Genomic DNA, 21,514 nt, shown 5'->3' with positions numbered 1-21,514 from the left:
TCCATTAACACAACTATAAACATTTACTTCCCCTTTAAAAGTTCTGGGGAAGTCTGTCTCGATACACTGCGGCGAGGCGACGCGACGCTGACACAATCACTGTCACAATATCACTTCTGCCTCCTCAAGTCAATCTCTCAGCCACAGTGCAGGCCTTCATCGTCGAAATCGGTCTTCTGGAGGTTACCGTTGTCGATGGGTGTGACCATGTCCTTGCTGGAGTTGCAGCCCAGTAGTTGAGGATGGGCTGGAGTTGTAGATATATATATATATATATATATATATATATATATATATATATATATATATATATATATATATATGAAAGCCGGCAAGGCAGCGGGTTTGGATGGTATTGCAGTGGAATTCATTAAAAAAGGGGGTGACTGTATTATTGACTGGTTGGTAAGGTTATTTAAAGTATGTATGACTCATGGTGAGGTGCCTGAGGATTGGCGGAATGCGTGCATAGTGCCATTGTACAAAGGCAAAGGGGATAAGAATGAGTGCTCAAATTACAGAGGTATAAGTTTGTTGAGTATTCCTGGTAGATTATATGGGAGGGTATTGATTGAGAGGGTGAAGGCATGTACAGAGCATCAGATTGGGGAAGAGCAGTGTGGTTTCAGAAGTGGTAGAGGATGTGTGGATCAGGTGTTTGCTTTGAAGAATGTATGTGAGAAATACTTAGAAAGGCAAATGGATTTGTATGTAGCATTTATGGATCTGGAGAAGGCATATGATAGAGTTGATAAAGATGCTCTGTGGAAGGTATTAAGAATATATGGTGTGGGAGGCAAGTTGTTAGAAGCAGTGAAAAGTTTTTATCGAGGATGTAAGGCATGTGTACGTGTAGGAAGAGAGGAAAGTGATTGGTTCTCAGTGAATGTAGGTTTGCGGCAGGGGTGTGTGATGTCTCCATGGTTGTTTAATTTGTTTATGGATGGGGTTGTTAGGGAGGTAAATGCAAGAGTTTTGGAAAGAGGGGCAAGTATGAAGTCTGTTGTGGATGAGAGAGCTTGGGAAGTGAGTCAATTGTTGTTCGCTGTTGATACAGCGCTGGTGGCTGATTCATGTGAGAAACTGCAGAAGCTGGTGACTGAGTTTGGTAAAGTGTGTGAAAGAAGAAAGTTAAGAGTAAATGTGAATAAGAGCAAGGTAATTAGGTACAGTAGGGTTGAGGGTCAAGTCAATTGGGAGGTAAGTTTGAATGGAGAAAAACTGGAGGAAGTAAAGTGTTTTAGATATCTGGGAGTAGATCTGGCAGCGGATGGAACCATGGAAGCGGAAGTAGATCATAGGGTGGGGGAGGGGGCGAAAATCCTGGGAGCCTTGAAGAATGTGTGGAAGTCGAGAACATTATCTCGGAAAGCAAAAATGGGTATGTTTGAAGGAATAGTGGTTCCAACAATGTTGTATGGTTGCGAGGCGTGGGCTATGTGTGCGCAGGAGGATGGATGTGCTGGAAATGAGATGTTTGAGGACAATGTGTGGTGTGAGGTGGTTTGATCGAGTAAGTAACGTAAGGGTAAGAGAGATGTGTGGAAATAAAAAGAGCGTGGTTGAGAGAGCAGAAGAGGGTGTTTTGAAACGGTTTGGGCACATGGAGAGAATGAGTGAGGAAAGATTGACCAAGAGGATATATGTGTCGGAGGTGGAGGGAACGAGGAGAAGTGGGAGACCAAATTGGAGGTGGAAAGATGGAGTGAAAAAGATTTTGTGTGATCGGGGCCTGAACATGCAGGAGGGTGAAAGGAGGGCAAGGAATAGAGTGAATTGGATCGATGTGGTATACCGGGGTTGACGTGCTGTCAGTGGATTGAATCAAGGCATGTGAAGCGTCTGGGGTGAACCATGGAAAGCTGTGTAGGTATGTATATTTGCGTGTGTGGACGTATGTATATACATGTGTATGGGGGTGGGTTGGGCCATTTCTTTCGTCTGTTTCCTTGCGCTACCTCGCAAACGCGGGAGACAGCGACAAAGCAAAAAAAAAAAAAATATATTCCTATGAGTCCACGGGGAAAATGAAACACGAAAAGTTCCCAAGTGCACTTTCGTGTAATAATCACATCATCAGGGGAGACACAAGAAAGAAATATAACAGTCAGTTGATATACATCGAAGAGACGAAGCTAGGACGCCATTTGGTAAACATGTGATCGACAATCAAATGTTTACCAAATGGCGTCCTAGCTTCGTCTCTTCGTTTTATATCAACTGACTTATATTTCCCTCTTGTGTCTCCCCTGATGATGTGATTATTACACGAAAGTGCACTTGGGAACTTATCGTGTTTCATTTTCCCCGTGGACTCGTGGACTCAGGAATATCTTGATAACGCGCAAAATTGTGATCCTTTCCAATATATATATATATATATATATATATATATATATATATATATATATATATATATATATATATATATATATATATATATATATATATATATATATACACGACAGCTATAGGAAAATCCAAGAAAAAAAAAAGAATGAAAGTTTGATATACAAACTAAAAGGAGTCGTTGATACCAAAACCATAAAGACATGACAACCCTTTTTGTAGAAAAGCGACTTGCTTGCTTCTTCTCTCTTGAGGTTTAATTTATATAGCTCATAAACATTAGCGGAAACAGACAAAAGACCTTAGGTATAACATGGTCACACTAGGCTTCCTTTTTCGCGTCTGAAAACTCATATCTTGATTTCTCCATCTGTTCCCGCAAATGTTATCCATTTTTCCGTAATTTCCATTTTATTTCTGTACTGTTAAGTATCTGACGGTATTAGATAAGGGGGCGCGAGGGTAGTAAGTGAATGGGGCGCGAGGGTGGCAAGTGAAGGGGGCGCAAGGGTAGTAAGTGACGGGAACTGAATCATCTTGTTTTTCTGGACAGGAAATATCAAGTTGTGGCCGACGGGAGCTATACAGAACGCTGGCAGAAGCTGTCTCACCTCGCCTACTTCTCCTTCAGCCAACGGCAGGTCATCTACGCCCTTAAGTGTGACGACTATGGTAATGTTGACCTCGCTCATGTATAGGTCTCTTATCATGTAATGGTCAGGAGTGTCATTGAAGAGGGAGCATGATTAATATTAATCATTGGTCTGTACGTCTCACTTCTTCATGTAATGGTTGGAGTATCACTGAAGGAAGAACATGATTATTATTAATCACTGATCTCTACGTCTCACTTCATCATGTAATGGTTAGGGTATCATTGAAGGAAGAGCATGATTATTATTAATCATTGATCTCTACAGTAGTGGGTAGTGTAAACCACTTGGCCATGACGGCACGAAAGCCGCCCATCTCAGACCGTCTTCTGGAGTTCATAAAATTCCTCGCCATCTCTCGTGACCTGATGGGTTGAAGGAGACCCCGATCGCTCTGCACCGTCACCGCCAAGTGGTTGCCCTCTCCAGTTATATCGAATACTGACCCGGGTTCGAATCGTGGGGCGGGCACTTAGAGATGATAGTACACCGTAGAGGTTTGATTATATCACCGTGATGACAAGAGCATTGATTTAGATTGTTTCTGGGATTTGTAGAGTGGTCAGGTCTCCCTTTACCCATTAAGAGTTTAACGATTGCTTCCTAGAACTCGAAAAAGATGACATCAGTAGCTCAAGCTTCATCATACTTGCTGACCATATCATTAAGGAAATCATGCAGATTTGACAGATGGGAAAAGTTTCTTCGAAAGACATGTTTTGAATCGTTAAATTTCCTGTGAATGATTTACAACTTTGTCCTGAATGATGGTTTCTATAGGTTTACGAACGAAGAAACTCGAAGGTGATTGGGTTCTAGTTTTTAAGGCAGGAACTTCTTGCCTTTTTTTGTTATATCGGTGTTATGATGGCAGACTTCCAGTGCCCTGATACTTTTCCTGTGGCCTGTAACTTGTAGAAAGGAACAATAAAGGGTTTAACCACCTCATTATCAGCGTCTTCCATCGTTCTTGGATGGCACGTATCAGGGTCTGCTGTTAATTTACTTCATTCCATATAATATTAATGGGATATGTTGACTTTGTGTGTGGGCGTGTGTTAATATGTGACAGGCCGTAGTCCCTCAGCAGTGGGACTGAGTCTGGAACTAGATGTCACTCGACAGTGGGCACGTTCTAAAACACACGTACACGGGTGTATATACGAGCTATCCTGTTGGGATCAATTGGTGTGATCAGAGATGATTCTAAATGTATATGATAGCACGTATAAAGCACACAGAGACACTTGCGTGAAGCTGATGGCAAACACTTAAGAAAAATGCATATATCAGGCGTTTATATCCCCCCTGATTCGCCTTAACGAAAGAGTATAGACTGCAGACGAATTTGCATTGTTTTTAGAATCTCTGTAAACCATCAAGACCAGTGGCCCAGCAGAGCCCATGAAATTTCAGAGGAACTCTATTTCAAGAGACATTTCTCGCGACTCCCACCATTCCTTCAACCCTTACCGTAAGACATCACCAGTTCCATCTTCCTCCACCAGGCGGCTCGCTGCCGCTCTCCCCTGGCTACTACGGGAGTCAGGACTTCTTCCTGTGGGAGAACTTGCCTAACACCACCACGTTCCCGGATGGGGAGAAGGAGGTCCTCACCCCGAGATGGGTCACCTACACAAACTCCTGGGCACCATCTGCTATCGCTGAGCTGCAGGACAACTGCCTAAAGACCATGATCAGGCAAGTCATCCCCCGAAAGTGGTTAGTGGATGGATGGGCTTCGCTCGCTTAAGGGCGCTGCCAAATGACGGATGAACGTTTAGCTTCGAAAAAAGGGGAAAGTCAATAGTTCTAAGAATGTTCGTTTTGTGGGAAAATTCCCCACTCCTTATGAAGTTGACTTGTATATCCGACAAGTGAGTGGCAGATGTTTCATAATGATAATAATAATGATAATAATGATAATGATAATGATAATAATAATAATAATAATAATAATAATAATAATAATAATGATAATCATAATGATAAAAATGACAGTAAATTATATGAAGTGGTGAAGAGAAATCTCGCTTCAATATAAACTAAACTGTTTTCTTGGTTCTGACTTGTATTGGTAAATTTAGGATATTTTTTTCATCCTATCTCGCTGAGTGAGAGGCTTAGGGAAGCATTTCCCTGGTATCAGTTCCCATTACTGATGCACTGGTGTGTTACGGTGTTACATGATGATGGTGTTGTATGATGGTGTTGTATGATGGTGTTGTATGATGGTGTTGTATGATGGTGTTGTATGATGGTATTGTATGATGGTGTTGTATGATGGTGTTGTATGATGGTATTGTATGATGGTATTATATGATGGTGTTGTATGATGGTGTTGTATGATGGTGTTGTATGATGGTATTATATGATGGTGTTGTATGATGGTGTTGTATGATGGTGTTGTATGATGGTATTGTATGATGGTGTTGTATGATGGTGTTGTATGATGGTATTGTATGATGGTATTATATGATGGTGTTGTATGATGGTGTTGTATGATGGTATTGTATGATGGTGTTGTATGATGGTGTTGTATGATGGTGTTGTATGATGGTGTTGTATGATGGTGTTGTATGATGGTATTATATGATGGTGTTGTATGATGGTGTTGTATGATGGTGTTGTATGATGGTGTTGTATGATGGTGTTGTATGATGGTATTATATGATGGTGTTGTATGATGGTATTATATGATGGTGTTGTATGATGGTGTTGTATGATTGTGTTGTATGATGGTATTATATGATGGTGTTGTATGATGGTATTATATGATGGTGTTGTATAATGGTGTTGTATGATTGTGTTGTATGATGGTATTATATGATGGTGTTGTATGATGGTGTTGTATGATGGTATTATATGATGGTGTTGTATGATGGTATTATATGATGGTGTTGTATGATGGTGTTATATGATGGTGTTGTATGATGGTGTTATATGATGGTGTTGTATGATGGTATTATATGATGGTGTTGTATGATGGTGTTGTATGATGGTGTTGTATGATGGTGTTGTATGATGGTGTTGTATGATGGTATTATATGATGGTGTTGTATGATGGTGTTGTATGATGGTATTATATGATGGTGTTGTATGATGGTGTTGTATGATGGTGTTGTATGATGGTGTTATATGATGGTGTTGTATGATGGTATTATATGATGGTGTTGTATGATGGTATTATATGATGGTGTTGTATGATGGTGTTGTATGATTGTGTTGTATGATGGTATTATATGATGGTGTTGTATGATGGTATTATATGATGGTGTTGTATAATGGTGTTGTATGATTGTGTTGTATGATGGTATTATATGATGGTGTTGTATGATGGTGTTGTATGATGGTATTATATGATGGTGTTGTATGATGGTATTATATGATGGTGTTGTATGATGGTGTTATATGATGGTGTTGTATGATGGTGTTATATGATGGTGTTGTATGATGGTATTATATGATGGTGTTGTATGATGGTATTATATGATGGTGTTGTATGATGGTGTTATATGATGGTGTTGTATGATGGTATTATATGATGGTGTTGTATGATGGTATTATATGATGGTGTTGTATGATGGTGTTGTATGATGGTGTTGTATGATGGTGTTGTATGATGGTATTATATGATGGTGTTGTATGATGGTGTTGTATGATGGTATTATATGATGGTGTTGTATGATGGTGTTGTATGATGGTGTTGTATGATGGTATTATATGATGGTGTTGTATGATGGTGTTATATGATGGTGTTGTATGATGGTATTATATGATGGTGTTGTATGATGGTGTTATATGATGGTGTTGTATGATGGTGTTATATGATGGTGTTGTATGATGGTATTATATGATGGTGTTGTATGATGGTGTTGTATGATGGTGTTATATGATGGTGTTGTATGATGGTATTATATGATGGTGTTGTATGATGGTATTATATGATGGTGTTGTATGATGGTGTTGTATGATGGTGTTGTATGATGGTGTTGTATGATGGTGTTGTATGATGGTATTATATGATGGTGTTGTATGATGGTGTTGTATGATGGTGTTGTATGATGGTATTGTATGATGGTGTTGTATGATGGTGTTGTATGATGGTATTATATGATGGTGTTGTATGATGGTGTTATATGATGGTGTTGTATGATGGTATTATATGATGGTGTTGTATGATGGTATTATATGATGGTGTTGTATGATGGTGTTGTATGATGGTGTTGTATGATGGTGTTGTATGATGGTGTTGTATGATGGTATTATATGATGGTGTTGTATGATGGTGTTGTATGATGGTGTTGTATGATGGTATTGTATGATGGTGTTGTATGATGGTGTTGTATGATGGTATTATATGATGGTGTTGTATGATGGTGTTGTATGATGGTATTATATGATGGTGTTGTATGATGGTGTTGTATGATGGTATTATATGATGGTGTTGTATGATGGTGTTGTATGATGGTGTTGTATGATGGTGTTGTATGATGGTGTTGTATGATGGTATTATATGATGGTGTTGTATGATGGTGTTGTATGATGGTGTTGTATGATGGTGTTGTATGATGGTGTTGTATGATGGTATTATATGATGGTGTTGTATGATGGTGTTGTATGATGGTATTATATGATGGTGTTATATGATGGTGTTGTATGATGGTATTATATAATGGTGTTGTATGATGGTGTTGTATGATGGTGTTGTATGATGGTGTTGTATGATGGTATTATATGATGGTGTTGTATGATGGTGTTGTATAATGGTGTTGTATGATGGTGTTGTATGATGGTATTATATGATGGTGTTGTATGATGGTGTTGTATGATGGTGTTGTATGATGGTGTTGTATGATGGTATTATATGATGGTGTTGTATGATGGTGTTGTATGATGGTGTTGTATGATGGTGTTGTATGATGGTGTTGTATGATGGTATTGTATGATGGTGTTGTATGATGGTATTGTATGATGGTGTTGTATGATGGTGGTGTATGATGGGGTTACATGCTGATGGCATTGTATGATGGTATTGTTTGTATGATGGTGTTATATGATGGTGTTGTATGATGGTGTTGTATGATGGTGTTGTATGATGGTATTATATGATGGTGTTGTATGATGGTGTTGTATGATGGTGTTGTATGATGGTATTGTATGATGGTGTTGTATGATGGTGTTGTATGAGTGATGTAGGACTTAGTTCATCGGTGTGGTCTGCTTGGGTAGGATGCCTTGTAGTGACACATTGTAGTGAAGTACTGTAGCACTGCATGAGAATGGTATCTTGCAGTACCAGTGTTTAATGTACAATCTATTAAGGTGTTAAACGGGACTCCTACTACATGTGGTTTCTCTGCGAGGGAATTGGTGCATGATCTTGTTGAAGAACATCTCACTACAAGAGAAGTCCATCCTCTCTCCTGCTACTGAGTGTAGCGCATGCTTGACCATTGCAGGGGCCCCGATAAAAGGGGTGGGGGGGGGGGATATCCGGTGGTTACATAATAAAAAATAAAACTAAATTGGAAGATCAAAGATGTGTACATTGTACACTGGCATTACAATAGAATGACCCGGTGTATAAGCCACAAGTACATGTACACAGTGTACATCTGTGCAATCATCTCCTCATAATTTCTCCCTCTTCAGTTACGAATGAAAGAACGAGATGTTATTTATGATGCAGTGTTTTCTCATGTTCGGCTGCAAGGCGCTGCAGGTTATAATATTAGTAATGCATTCCACTAATTCCTGGACGTTTTTATCCTACTGCAGAAGGAAGGTGTGGAACCTGACTGCAGATGCTGCCGCCTACATGAACACCATCAACCCTCGGGGCTTCATGTCTGTCATGTACGTGTACTCCATGTTCCTCACGTTTCAATGACACACATTATCTTCAGCTTGTCTGATAGTATCCGTGTCCTGTATGGTACAATCACTGAACAAACTTTATGCTTGCTGGTCTGTAAGATTTATACTCTCTGTTTACATTATTAGCTGGCTGGTCCATGAGATTTATACTCTGTGTTTAGACCGTAAACTTGCTGGTCAAGAAGTTTTATACTCTGTATTTAGACTATATATTTGCAAGTTTTGGAAAGAGGGGCAAGTATGAAGTCTGTTGGGGATGAGAGAGCTTGGGAAGTGAGTCAGTTGTTGTTCGCTGATGATACAGCGCTGGTGGCTGATTCATGTGAGAAACTGCAGAAGCTGGTGACTGAGTTTGGTAAAGTGTGTGAAAGAAGAAAGTTAAGAGTAAATGTGAATAAGAGCAAGGTTATTAGGTACAGTAGGGTTGAGGGTCAAGTCAATTGGGAGGTGAGTTTGAATGGAGAAAAACTGGAGGAAGTGAAGTGTTTTAGATATCTGGGAGTGGATCTGGCAGCGGATGGAACCATGGAAGCGGAAGTGGATCATAGGGTGGGGGAGGGGGCGAAAATTCTGGGAGCCTTGAAGAATGTGTGGAAGTCGAGAACATTATCTCGGAAAGCAAAAATGGGTATGTTTGAAGGAATGGTTCCAACAATGTATGGTTGCGAGGTGTGGGCTATGGATAGAGTTGTGCGCAGGAGGATGGATGTGCTGGAAATGAGATGTTTGAGGACAATGTGTGGTGTGAGGTGGTTTGATCGAGTAAGTAACGTAAGGGTAAGAGAGATGTGTGGAAATAAAAAGAGCGTGGTTGAGAGAGCAGAAGAGGGTGTTTTGAAATGGTTTGGGCACATGGAGAGAATGAGTGAGGAAAGATTGACCAAGAGGATATATGTGTCGGAGGTGGAGGGAACGAGGAGAAGAGGGAGACCAAATTGGAGGTGGAAAGATGGAGTGAAAAAGATTTTGTGTGATCGGGGCCTGAACATGCAGGAGGGTGAAAGGAGGGCAAGGAATAGAGTGAAATGGAGCGATGTGGTATACCGGGGTTGACGTGCTGTCAGTGGACTGAATCAAGGCATGTGAAGCGTCTGGGGTAAACCATGGAAAGCTGTGTAGGTATGTATATTTGCGTGTGTGGACGTATTTATATACATGTGTATGGGGGTGGGTTGGGCCTTTTCTTTCGTCTGTTTCCTTGCGCTACCTCGCAAACGCGGGAGACAGCGACAAAAAAAAAAAAAATTGCAACGGGAGCTAGACCGGTCTAATCCCACCAGCCTCACATTACACAGAACCAGACTGCCAAACGCGGAGGTGTATGAACAGTTAGGTTCTGTAGAATATGAACCTGATGGGATTTTATTGGTCTAGACCCCGTTGCCCATGGATGTGAGACGTAGTGTATTCAATTACTATTAATCGATTAGTCATTTCTCTATTTAAGGTCGATTATAGCCGAGCGGTTAGCGCACCCAGCTACCACGCACAGGTCCTGGGTTCGAGTCCTTGCTGTTGTTGGGTATTATGTATTCTATGAAAGCGTGCGTTCGTGTGCACTATATTTGTCTGTATATATATATATATATGTATATAATGTTGTTTTCATTATTATTATATTGCTCAGGATATTATTGTTATTATTGTTAATATTAATAATAATAATAATAATAATAAAATAATAATAATAATAATGATAATAATAATAATAATAATAATAATAATAATAATAATAATAATAATAATAATGATAATAATGATAATAATGATGATGATAATAATGATAGTAATAATAATAATGATAATAATAATGATAATAATAATAATAATGATATATAATGTTTTCATTATTATTATATTGCTCAGGATATTATTGTTATTATTGTTAATATTAATAATAATAATAATAATAATAATAATAATAATAATAAAATAATAATAATAATGATAATAATAATAATAATAATAATAATAATAATAATAATAATAATAATGATGATGATAATAATGATAGTAATAATAATAATGATAATAATAATGATAATAATAATAATAATGATAATCATAATAATAATAATAATAATAATAATAATAATAATAATAATAATAATAATAATAATAATAATAATAATAATGATAATAATAATAATAATAATAATAATAATAATAATAATAATAATAATGATGATGATAATATAATAATCTATTATTGCAGATATCTTGATGTAAATGTTGCTTCTCTGTTCCAAGCACTGCCAATGACTCCCGTATGACACTTTCGTCACTGATAAGTCTTAAATGCTGGTCTTGTGTTAGCTTCTGTTTCACATGTGTCGACCACTTGTTGACTCCAGTGGGCGTCGTGGCTACTATAAACTCACCCCTTGACCTTTGGCAGGGTGAGTAACACACAGTGTTCAACTGCCGGATTGCTACTGACTCTATCAACCCTCGCCGGCAATTCGAGGTCAGCACAAGTCTCCCTGAAAGCCGCGGGCAAAAGCAAGACAAACCACATCACTCTCCTCCAGGATATCTTCAAGGGTAACGAAGATACCATAGTGTAAGTATAAGGAAGTGATGGAGGTAAAGGTAAGATATTGGATCGTCACTCTCCCACGGACTAGCTAGTGATGTGACAATCGGATTAGCAGGAGAGAGGCGACATACCTGACTGATTTAGCATTAGAGAAGCTTATGGGCCAAGGGTACGAGATATACCATCACATATTGGGTATATCGAGGTCTTCCTCAGGCACAGCGGCATTTGTAACAGCAAACGTATCACATCTTGATACACTTTACGCAAATGACATGACACCTGTACATAATCATATATATATATATATATATATATGTATATATATATATATATATATATATATATATATATATATATATATATATATATATATATATATATATATATATATATATATATATCCCTGGGGATAGGGGATGAAGAATACTTCCCACGTATTCCCTGCGTGTCGTAAAAGGCGACTAAAAGGGAAGGGAGCGGGAGGCTGGAAATCCTCCCCTCTCGTTTTTTTTTTTTTTTTTTTTCTAAAAGAAGGAACAGAGGGGGGCCAGGTGAGGATATTCCACAAAGGCCCAGTCCTCTGTTCTTAACGCTACCTCGCTAATGCGGGAAATGGCGGATAGTTTAAAAGAAAAGATATATATATATATATATATATATATATATATATATATATATATATATATATATATATATATATATATATATATATATAAAACAAAATCTCGAGCAAAATGAAGCACGATAAGTTTCCAAGTGCACTTTCATGTAATGATCACCTTCTCAAGTGAGATGTAAGAACATGACGATGTGATCATTACACGAAAATGCACTTGGGAAATTATCAGGTTCCAGTTTTCTCGTGGTAATAATATGCATCTACTAGATAACGCGCACCACTGTGACTTCATGCAATATAAAGGAAGCAAGTATGAATATGTACATGCGTATATATGTATCTATCTGTGTGTGTATATATTTATTTATTTATTTTATTTTACTTTGTTGCTGTCTCCCTCGTTAGCGAGGTAGCACAAGGAAACAGACGAAAGAATGGCCCAACCCACCCACATACACATGTACATACATACACGTCCACACGCGCAAATATACATACCTATACATCTCAACGTATACATATCTATACACACACAGACATATACATACACATATACATAATTCATAATGTCTGACTTTATTCATTCCCATCGCCACCCCGCCACACATGAAATAACAACCCCCTCCCCCCTCATGTGCGCGAGGTAACGCTAGGAAAAGACAACAAAGGCCACATTCGTTCACACTCAGTCTCTAGCTGTCATGTAATAATGCACCGAAACCACAGCTCCCTTTCCACACCCAGGCCCCACAGAACTTTCCATGGTTTACCCCAGACGCTTCACATGCCCTGGTTCAATCCAGTGACACACGTCGACCCCGGTATACCACATCGTTCCAATTCACTCTATTCCTTGCATGCCTTTCACCCTCCTGCATGTTCAGGGCCCGATCACTCAAAATCTTTTTCACTCCATCTTTCCACCTCCAATTTGGTCTCCCACTTATCGTTCCCTCCACCTCTGACAGATATATCCTCTTGGTCAATCTTTCCTCACTCATTCTCTCCATGTGACCAAACCATTTCAAAACACCCTCTTCTGCTCTCTCAACCACACTCTTTTTATTACCACACATCTCTCTTACCCTATTATTACTTACTCAATCAAACCACCTCACAGCACATATTGTCCTCAAACATCTCATTTCCAGCACATCCACCCTCCTGCGCACAACTCTATCCATAGCCTACGCCTCGCAGACATATGACATTGTTGGAACCACTATCCTTCAAATATACCCACTTTTGCTTTCAGAGATAATGTTCTCAACTTCCACACATTCTTCAACGGTCTCAGAACTTTCGTCCCCTCCCTCACCTTATGATTCACTTCCGCTACCATGGATCCATCCTCTGCCAAATCCACTCCCAGATATCTAAAACACTTCACTTCCACCAGTTTTTCTCCATTCAAACTTACCTCCCAGTTGACTTGTCCCTCAACCCTACTGTACCTAATAACCTTGCTCTTATTCACATTTACTCTCAGCTTTCTTCTTACACACACTTTACCAAACTCAGTCACCAGCTTCTTCAGCTTCTCACAGGAATCAGCCACCAGCGCTGTATCATCAGCGAACAACAACTGACTCACTTCCCAAGCTCTTTCATCCACAACAGACTGCATACTTGCCCCTCTTTCCCTCTTGCATTCACCTCCCTAACGACCCCATCCATAAACAAATTGAACAACCATGGAGACATCACACACCCCTGCCGCAAACCTACATTCACTGAGAACCAATCACTTTCCTCTCTTCCTACACGTACACATGCCTTACATCCTCGATAAAAACTTTTCACTGCTTCTAACAACTTGCATCCCACACCATATATTCTTAATACCTTCCACAGAGCATCTCTATCAACTCTATCATATGCCTTCTCCAGATCCATAAATGCTACATACAAATCCACTTGGTTTTCTAAGTATTTCTCACATACATTCTTCAAAGCAAACACCAGATCCACACATCCTTTACCACTTCTGAAACCACACTGCTCTTCCCCAATCTGATGCTCTGTACATGCCTTCACCCTCTCAATCAATACCCTCCCATATAATTTACCAGGAATACTCAACAAACTTATACCTCTGTAATTTGAGCACTCACTTTAATCCCCTTTGCCTTTGTACAATGGACTATGCAAGCATTTCGCTAATCCTCAGGCACCTCACCATGAGTCATACATACATTAAATAACCTCACCAACCGGTGAACAATACAGTCACCCCCTTTTTTAGTAAATTTCACTGCAATACCATCCAAACCTGCTACCTTGCCGGCTTTCATCTTCTGCAAAGCTTTTACTACCTCTTTTCTGTTTACCAAATCATTTTCCCTAACCCTCTCACTTTGCACATCACTTCGACCAAAATACCCTATATCTGCCACTCTATTATCAAACACATTCAACAAACCTTCAAAATACTCACTCCCTCTCCTTCTCATATCACCACTACTTGTTATCTCCTCCCCATTAGCCCCCTTTACTGAAGTTCCCATTTGTTCCCTTGTCTTACGCACTTTATTTATTCATTTATTTACCTCCTTCCAAAACATATTTTTATTCTCCCCAAAATTTAATGAGACTCTCTCACCCCAACTCTCATTTGCCCTTTTTTTTCACCTCTTGCACCTTTCTCTTGACCTCCTGCCTCTTTCTTTTATACATCTCCCAGTCATTTGCATTTTTTTCCCTGCAAAAATCGTCCAAATGCCTCTCTATTCTCTTTCACTAATAATCTTACTTCTTCATCCCACCACTCACTCCCCTTTCTAATCTGCCCAACTCCCACGCTTCTCATGCCACAAGCAACTTTTGCGCAAGCCATCACGGTTTCCCGAAATACATCCCATTCCTCCCCCACTCCCCTTACGTCCTTTGTTCTCACTTGTTTCCATTCTGTACTCAGTCTCTCCTGGTACTTCCTCACATAAGTCTCCTTTCAAAGCTCACTTACTCTCACCACTCTCTTCACCCCAACATTCTCTCTTCTTTTCTGAAAACCTCTACAAATCTTCACCTTCGCCTCCACAAGATAATGATCAGACATCCCTCCAGTCGCACCTCTCACCACATTAACATGCAAAAGTCTCTCTTTCACGCGCCTATCAATTAACACGTATTCCAATAACACTCTCTGGCCATCTCTCCTACTTACATACGTATACTTATGTATATCTCTCTTTTTAAACCAGGTATTCCCAATCACCAGTCTTTTTTCAGCATATAAATCCCTGGGGAGAGAGGAGAAAGAATACTTCCCACGTATTCCTTGCGTGTCGTAGAAGGCGACTATAAGGGGAGGGAGGGGGGGGGGGGGGGGGCCTGGAAATCCTCTCCTCTCGTTTTTAATTTTCCAAAAGAAGGAACAGAGAAGGTGATCAAGTGAGGATTTCCCTGAAAGGCTCAGTCCTCTGTTCTCAACGCTACCTCGCAAACGCGGTAAATGGCGAATAGTATGAAAATATATATATATATATATATATATATATATATATATATATATATATATATATATATATATATATATATATATATATATATAAGGTGAAGATTAGTATGGGTTTTCAGAAAAGAGGAGTGAATGTTGGGGTGAAGAAGGTGGTGAGAGTAAGTGAGCTTGGGAAGGAGACCTGTGTGGGGAAGTACCAGGAGAGACTGTGTACAGAATGGAAAAAGGTGAGAACAATGGAAGTAAGGGGAGTGGGGGAGGAATGGGATGTATTTAGGGAATCAGTGATGGATTGCGCAAAAGATGCTTGTGGCATGAGAAGAGTGGGAGGTGGGCTGTTTAGAAAGGGTAGTGAGTGGTGGGATGAAGAAGTAAGAGTATTAGTGAAAGAGAAGAGAGAGGCATTTGGACGATTTTTGCAGGGAAAAAATGCAATTGAGTGGGAGAAGTATAAAAGAAAGAGACAGGAGGTCAAGAGAAAGGTGCAAGAGGTGAAAAAAAGGGCAAATGAGAGTTGGGGTGAGAGACTATCAGTAAATTTTAGGGAGAATAAAAAGATGTTCTGGAAGGAGGTAAATAGGGTGCGTAAGACAAGGGAGCAAATGGGAACTTCAGTGAAGGGCGCAAATGGGGAGGTGATAACAAGTAGCGGTGATGTGAGAAGGAGATGGAATGAGTATTTTGAAGGTTTGTTGAATGTGTCTGATGACAGAGTGGCAGATATAGGGTGTTTTGGTCGAGGTGGTGTGCAAAGTGAGAGGGTTAGGGAAAATGATTTGGTAAACAGAGAAGAGGTAGTAAAAGCTTTGCGGAAGATGAAAGCCGGCAAGGCAGCAGGTTTGGATGGTATTGCAGTGGAATTTATTAAAAAAGGGGGTGACTGTATTGTTGACTGGTTGGTAAGGTTATTTAATGTATGTATGACTCATGGTGAGGTGCCTGAGGATTGGCGGAATGCGTGCATAGTGCCATTGTACAAAGGCAAAGGGGATAAGAGTGAGTGCTCAAATTACAGAGGTATAAGTTTGTTGAGTATTCCTGGTAAATTATATGGGAGGGTATTGATTGAGAGGGTGAAGGCATGTACAGAGCATCAGATTGGGGAAGAGCAGTGCGGTTTCAGAAGTGGTAGAGGATGTGTGGATCAGGTGTTTGCTTTGAAGAATGTATGTGAGAAATACTTAGAAAAGCAAATGGATTTGTATGTAGCATTTATGGATCTGGAGAAGGCATATGATAGAGTTGATAGAGATGCTCTGTGGAAGGTATTAAGAATATATGGTGTGGGAGGCAAGTTGTTAGAAGCAGTGAAAAGTTTTTATCGAGGATGTAAGGCATGTGTACGTGTAGGAAGAGAGGAAAGTGATTGGTTCTCAGTGAATGTAGGTTTGCGGCAGGGGTGTGTGATGTCTCCATGGTTGTTTAATTTGTTTATGGATGGGGTTGTTAGGGAGGTAAATGCAAGAGTTTTGGAAAGAGGGGCAAGTATGAAGTCTGTTGGGGATGAGAGAGCTTGGGAAGTGAGTCAGTTGTTGTTCGCTGATGATACAGCGCTGGTGGCTGATTCATGTGAGAAACTGCAGAAGCTGGTGACTGAGTTTGGAAAAGTGTGTGGAAGAAGAAAGTTAAGAGTAAATGTGAATAAGAGCAAGGTTATTAGGTACAGTAGGGTTGAGGGTCAAGTCAATTGGGAGGTGAGTTTGAATGGAGAAAAACTGGAGGAAGTGAAGTGTTTTAGATATCTGGGAGTGGATCTGTCAGCGGATGGAACCATGGAAGCGGAAGTGGATCATAGGGTGGGGGAGGGGGCGAAAATTTTGGGAGCCTTGAAAAATGTGTGGAAGTCGAGAACATTATCTCGGAAAGCAAAAATGGGTATGTTTGAAGGAATAGTGGTTCCAACAATGTTGTATGGTTGCGAGGCGTGGGCTATGGATAGAGTTGTGCGCAGGAGGATGGATGTGCTGGAAATGAGATGTTTGAGGACAATGTGTGGTGTGAGGTGGTTTGATCGAGTAAGTAACGTAAGGGTAAGAGAGATGTGTGGAAATAAAAAGAGCGTGGTTGAGAGAGCAGAAGAGGGTGTTTTGAAATGGTTTGGGCACATGGAGAGAATGAGTGAGGAAAGATTGACCAAGAGGATATATGTGTCGGAGGTGGAGGGAACGAGGAGAAGAGGGAGACCAAATTGGAGGTGGAAAGATGGAGTGAAAAAGATTTTGTGTGATCGGGGCCTGAACATGCAGGAGGGTGAAAGGAGGGCAAGGAATAGAGTGAATTGGAGCGATGTGGTATACAGGGGTTGACGTGCTGTCAGTGGATTGAATCAAGGCATGTGAAGCGTCTGGGGTAAACCATGGAAAGCTGTGTAGGTATGTATATTTGCGTGTGTGGACGTGTGTATGTACATGTGTATGGGGGGGGGGTTGGGCCATTTCTTTCGTCTGTTTCCTTGCGCTACCTCGCAAACGCGGGAGACAGCGACAAAGTATAAAAAAAAAAAAAGAAAAATATATATATATATATATATATATATATATATATATATATATATATATATATATATATATATATATATATATATGTGTATATATATATATATATATATATATATATATATATATATATATATATATATATATATATATATATATATATACGTGTAGGAAGAGAGGAAAGTGATTGGTTCTCAGTGAATGTAGGTTTGCGGCAGGGGTGTGTGATGTCTCCATGGTTGTTTAATTTGTTTATGGATGGGGTTGTTAGGGAGGTAAATGCAAGAGTCCTGGAAAGAGGGGCAAGTATGAAGCCTGTTGGGGATGAGAGAGCTTGGGAAGTGAGTCAGTTGTTGTTCGCTGATGATACAGCGCTGGTGGCTGATTCATGTGAGAAACTGCAGAAGCTGGTGACTGAGTTTGGTAAAGTGTGTGGAAGAAGAAAGTTAAGAGTAAATGTGAATAAGAGCAAGGTTATTAGGTACAGTAGGGTTGAGGGTCAAGTCAATTGGGAGGTGAGTTTGAATGGAGAAAAACTGGAGGAAGTGAAGTGTTTTAGATATCTGGGAGTGGATCTGTCAGCGGATGGAACCATGGAAGCGGAAGTGGATCATAGGGTGGGGGAGGGGGCGAAAATTTTGGGAGCCTTGAGAAATGTGTGGAAGTCGAGAACATTATTTCGGAAAGCAAAAATGGGTATGTTTGAAGGAATAGTGGTTCCAACAATGTTGTATGGTTGCGAGGCGTGGGCTATGGATAGAGTTGTGCGCAGGAGGATGGATGTGCTGGAAATGAGATGTTTGAGGACAATGTGTGGTGTGAGGTGGTTTGATCGAGTAAGTAACGTAAGGGTAAGAGAGATGTGTGGAAATAAAAAGAGCGTGGTTGAGAGAGCAGAAGAGGGTGTTTTGAAATGGTTTGGGCACATGGAGAGAATGAGTGAGGAAAGATTGACCAAGAGGATATATGTGTCGGAGGTGGAGGGAACGAGGAGAAGAGGGAGACCAACCTTACCAACCAGTCAACAATACAGTCACCCCCTTTTTTAATAGATTCCACTGCAATACCATCCAAACTAGCTGCCTTGCCGGCTTTCATCTTCCGCAAAGCTTTTACTACCTCTTCTCTGTTTACCAAATCATTTTCCCTAACCCTCTCACTTTGCACACCACCTCGACCAAAACACCCTATATCTGCCACTCTATCATCAAACACATTCAACAAACCTTCAAAATACTCACTCCATCTCCTTCTCACATCACCACTACTTGTTATCACCTCCCCATTTGCGCCCTTCACTGAAGTTCCCATTTGCTCCCTTGTCTTACGCACTTTATTTACCTCCTTCTAGAACATCTTTTTATTCTCCCTAAAATTTAATGATACTCTCTCACCCCAACTCTGATTTGCCCTTTTTTTCACCTCTTGCACCTTTCTCTTGACCTCCTGTCTCTTTCTTTTATACATCTCCCACTCAATTGCATTTTTTTCCTGCAAAAATCGTCCAAATGCCTCTCTATTCTCTTTCACTAATAATCTTACTTCTTCATCCCACCACTCACTCCCCTTTCTAATCTGCCCAACTCCCACGCTTCTCATGCCACAAGCAACTTTTGCGCAAGCCATCACGGTTTCCCGAAATACATCCCATTCCTCCCCCACTCCCCTTACGTCCTTTGTTCTCACTTGTTTCCATTCTGTACTCAGTCTCTCCTGGTACTTCCTCACATAAGTCTCCTTTCAAAGCTCACTTACTCTCACCACTCTCTTCACCCCAACATTCTCTCTTCTTTTCTGAAAACCTCTACAAATCTTCACCTTCGCCTCCACAAGATAATGATCAGACATCCCTCCAGTCGCACCTCTCACCACATTAACATGCAAAAGTCTCTCTTTCACGCGCCTGTCAATTAACACGTATTCCAATAACACTCTCTGGCCATCTCTCCTACTTACATACGTATACTTATGTATATCTCTCTTTTTAAACCAGGTATTCCCAATCACCAGTCTTTTTTCAGCATATAAATCCCTGGGGAGAGAGGAGAAAGAATACTTCCCACGTATTCCTTGCGTGTCGTAGAAGGCGACTATAAGGGGAGGGAGCGGGGGGGGGCCTGGAAATCCTCTCCTCTCGTTTTTAATTTTCCAAAAGAAGGAACGGAGAAGGTGATCAAGTGAGGATTTCCCTGAAAGGCTCAGTCCTCTGTTCTCAACGCTACCTCGCAAACGCGGTAAATGGCGAATAGTATGAAAATATATATATATATATATATATATATATATATATATATATATATATATAGATATATATATATATATATATATATATATATATATATATATATATATATATATATATATATATATATATATATATATATATATAAGGTGAAGATTAGTATGGGTTTTCAGAAAAGAGGAGTGAATGTTGGGGTGAAGAAGGTGGTGAGAGTAAGTGAGCTTGGGAAGGAGACCTGTGTGGGGAAGTACCAGGAGAGACTGTGTACAGAATGGAAAAAGGTGAGAACAATGGAAGTAAGGGGAGTGGGGGAGGAATGGGATGTATTTAGGGAATCAGTGATGGATTGCGCAAAAGATGCTTGTGGCATGAGAAGAGTGGGAGGTGGGCTGTTTAGAAAGGGTAGTGAGTGGTGGGATGAAGAAGTAAGAGTATTAGTGAAAGAGAAGAGAGAGGCATTTGGACGATTTTTGCAGGGAAAAAATGCAATTGAGTGGGAGAAGTATAAAAGAAAGAGACAGGAGGTCAAGAGAAAGGTGCAAGAGGTGAAAAAAAGGGCAAATGAGAGTTGGGGTGAGAGACTATCAGTAAATTTTAGGGAGAATAAAAAGATGTTCTGGAAGGAGGTAAATAGGGTGCGTAAGACAAGGGAGCAAATGGGAACTTCAGTGAAGGGCGCAAATGGGGAGGTGATAACAAGTAGCGGTGATGTGAGAAGGAGATGGAATGAGTATTTTGAAGGTTTGTTGAATGTGTCTGATGACAGAGTGGCAGATATAGGGTGTTTTGGTCGAGGTGGTGTGCAAAGTGAGAGGGTTAGGGAAAATGATTTGGTAAACAGAGAAGAGGTAGTAAAAGCTTTGCGGAAGATGAAAGCCGGCAAGGCAGCAGGTTTGGATGGTATTGCAGTGGAATTTATTAAAAAAGGGGGTGACTGTATTGTTGACTGGTTGGTAAGGTTATTTAATGTATGTATGACTCATGGTGAGGTGCCTGAGGATTGGCGGAATGCGTGCATAGTGCCATTGTACAAAGGCAAAGGGGATAAGAGTGAGTGCTCAAATTACAGAGGTATAAGTTTGTTGAGTATTCCTGGTAAATTATATGGGAGGGTATTGATTGAGAGGGTGAAGGCATGTACAGAGCATCAGATTGGGGAAGAGCAGTGCGGTTTCAGAAGTGGTAGAGGATGTGTGGATCAGGTGTTTGCTTTGAAGAATGTATGTGAGAAATACTTAGAAAAGCAAATGGATTTGTATGTAGCATTTATGGAT

At 40.1% G+C, this 21,514-nt stretch overlaps 2 protein-coding genes across 2 annotated transcripts in view; both read left to right on the top strand.

Moving 5' to 3' along the window:
• Positions 1-21,514, top strand: part of LOC139757129 (uncharacterized) — a 98,495-nt gene that overhangs the window by 66,989 nt on the left and 9,992 nt on the right. The window contains exons 9-12 of the mRNA XM_071677231.1: positions 2,903-3,021; positions 4,511-4,703; positions 8,784-8,861; positions 11,133-11,281. Coding sequence (XP_071533332.1) covers positions 2,903-3,021; positions 4,511-4,703; positions 8,784-8,861; positions 11,133-11,281 — 539 coding nt within the window. The remainder of the gene's footprint in view (positions 1-2,902; positions 3,022-4,510; positions 4,704-8,783; positions 8,862-11,132; positions 11,282-21,514) is intronic.
• The window catches only part of LOC139757108 (uncharacterized), a 120,910-nt gene continuing 108,176 nt past the window's right edge, over positions 8,781-21,514 (top strand). Inside the window, exons 1-2 of the mRNA XM_071677201.1 lie at positions 8,781-8,861; positions 11,281-11,445. The gene's annotated coding sequence lies outside the window, so the exon portion shown is untranslated. The remainder of the gene's footprint in view (positions 8,862-11,280; positions 11,446-21,514) is intronic.

The sequence above is a fragment of the Panulirus ornatus genome, chromosome 24 (assembly GCF_036320965.1).
Source record: "Panulirus ornatus isolate Po-2019 chromosome 24, ASM3632096v1, whole genome shotgun sequence".
NCBI lineage: Eukaryota > Metazoa > Arthropoda > Malacostraca > Decapoda > Palinuridae > Panulirus > Panulirus ornatus.
The sequence above is the reverse complement of the archived record's forward strand: the minus strand, read 5'-3'. Positions and strand labels throughout refer to the sequence as shown.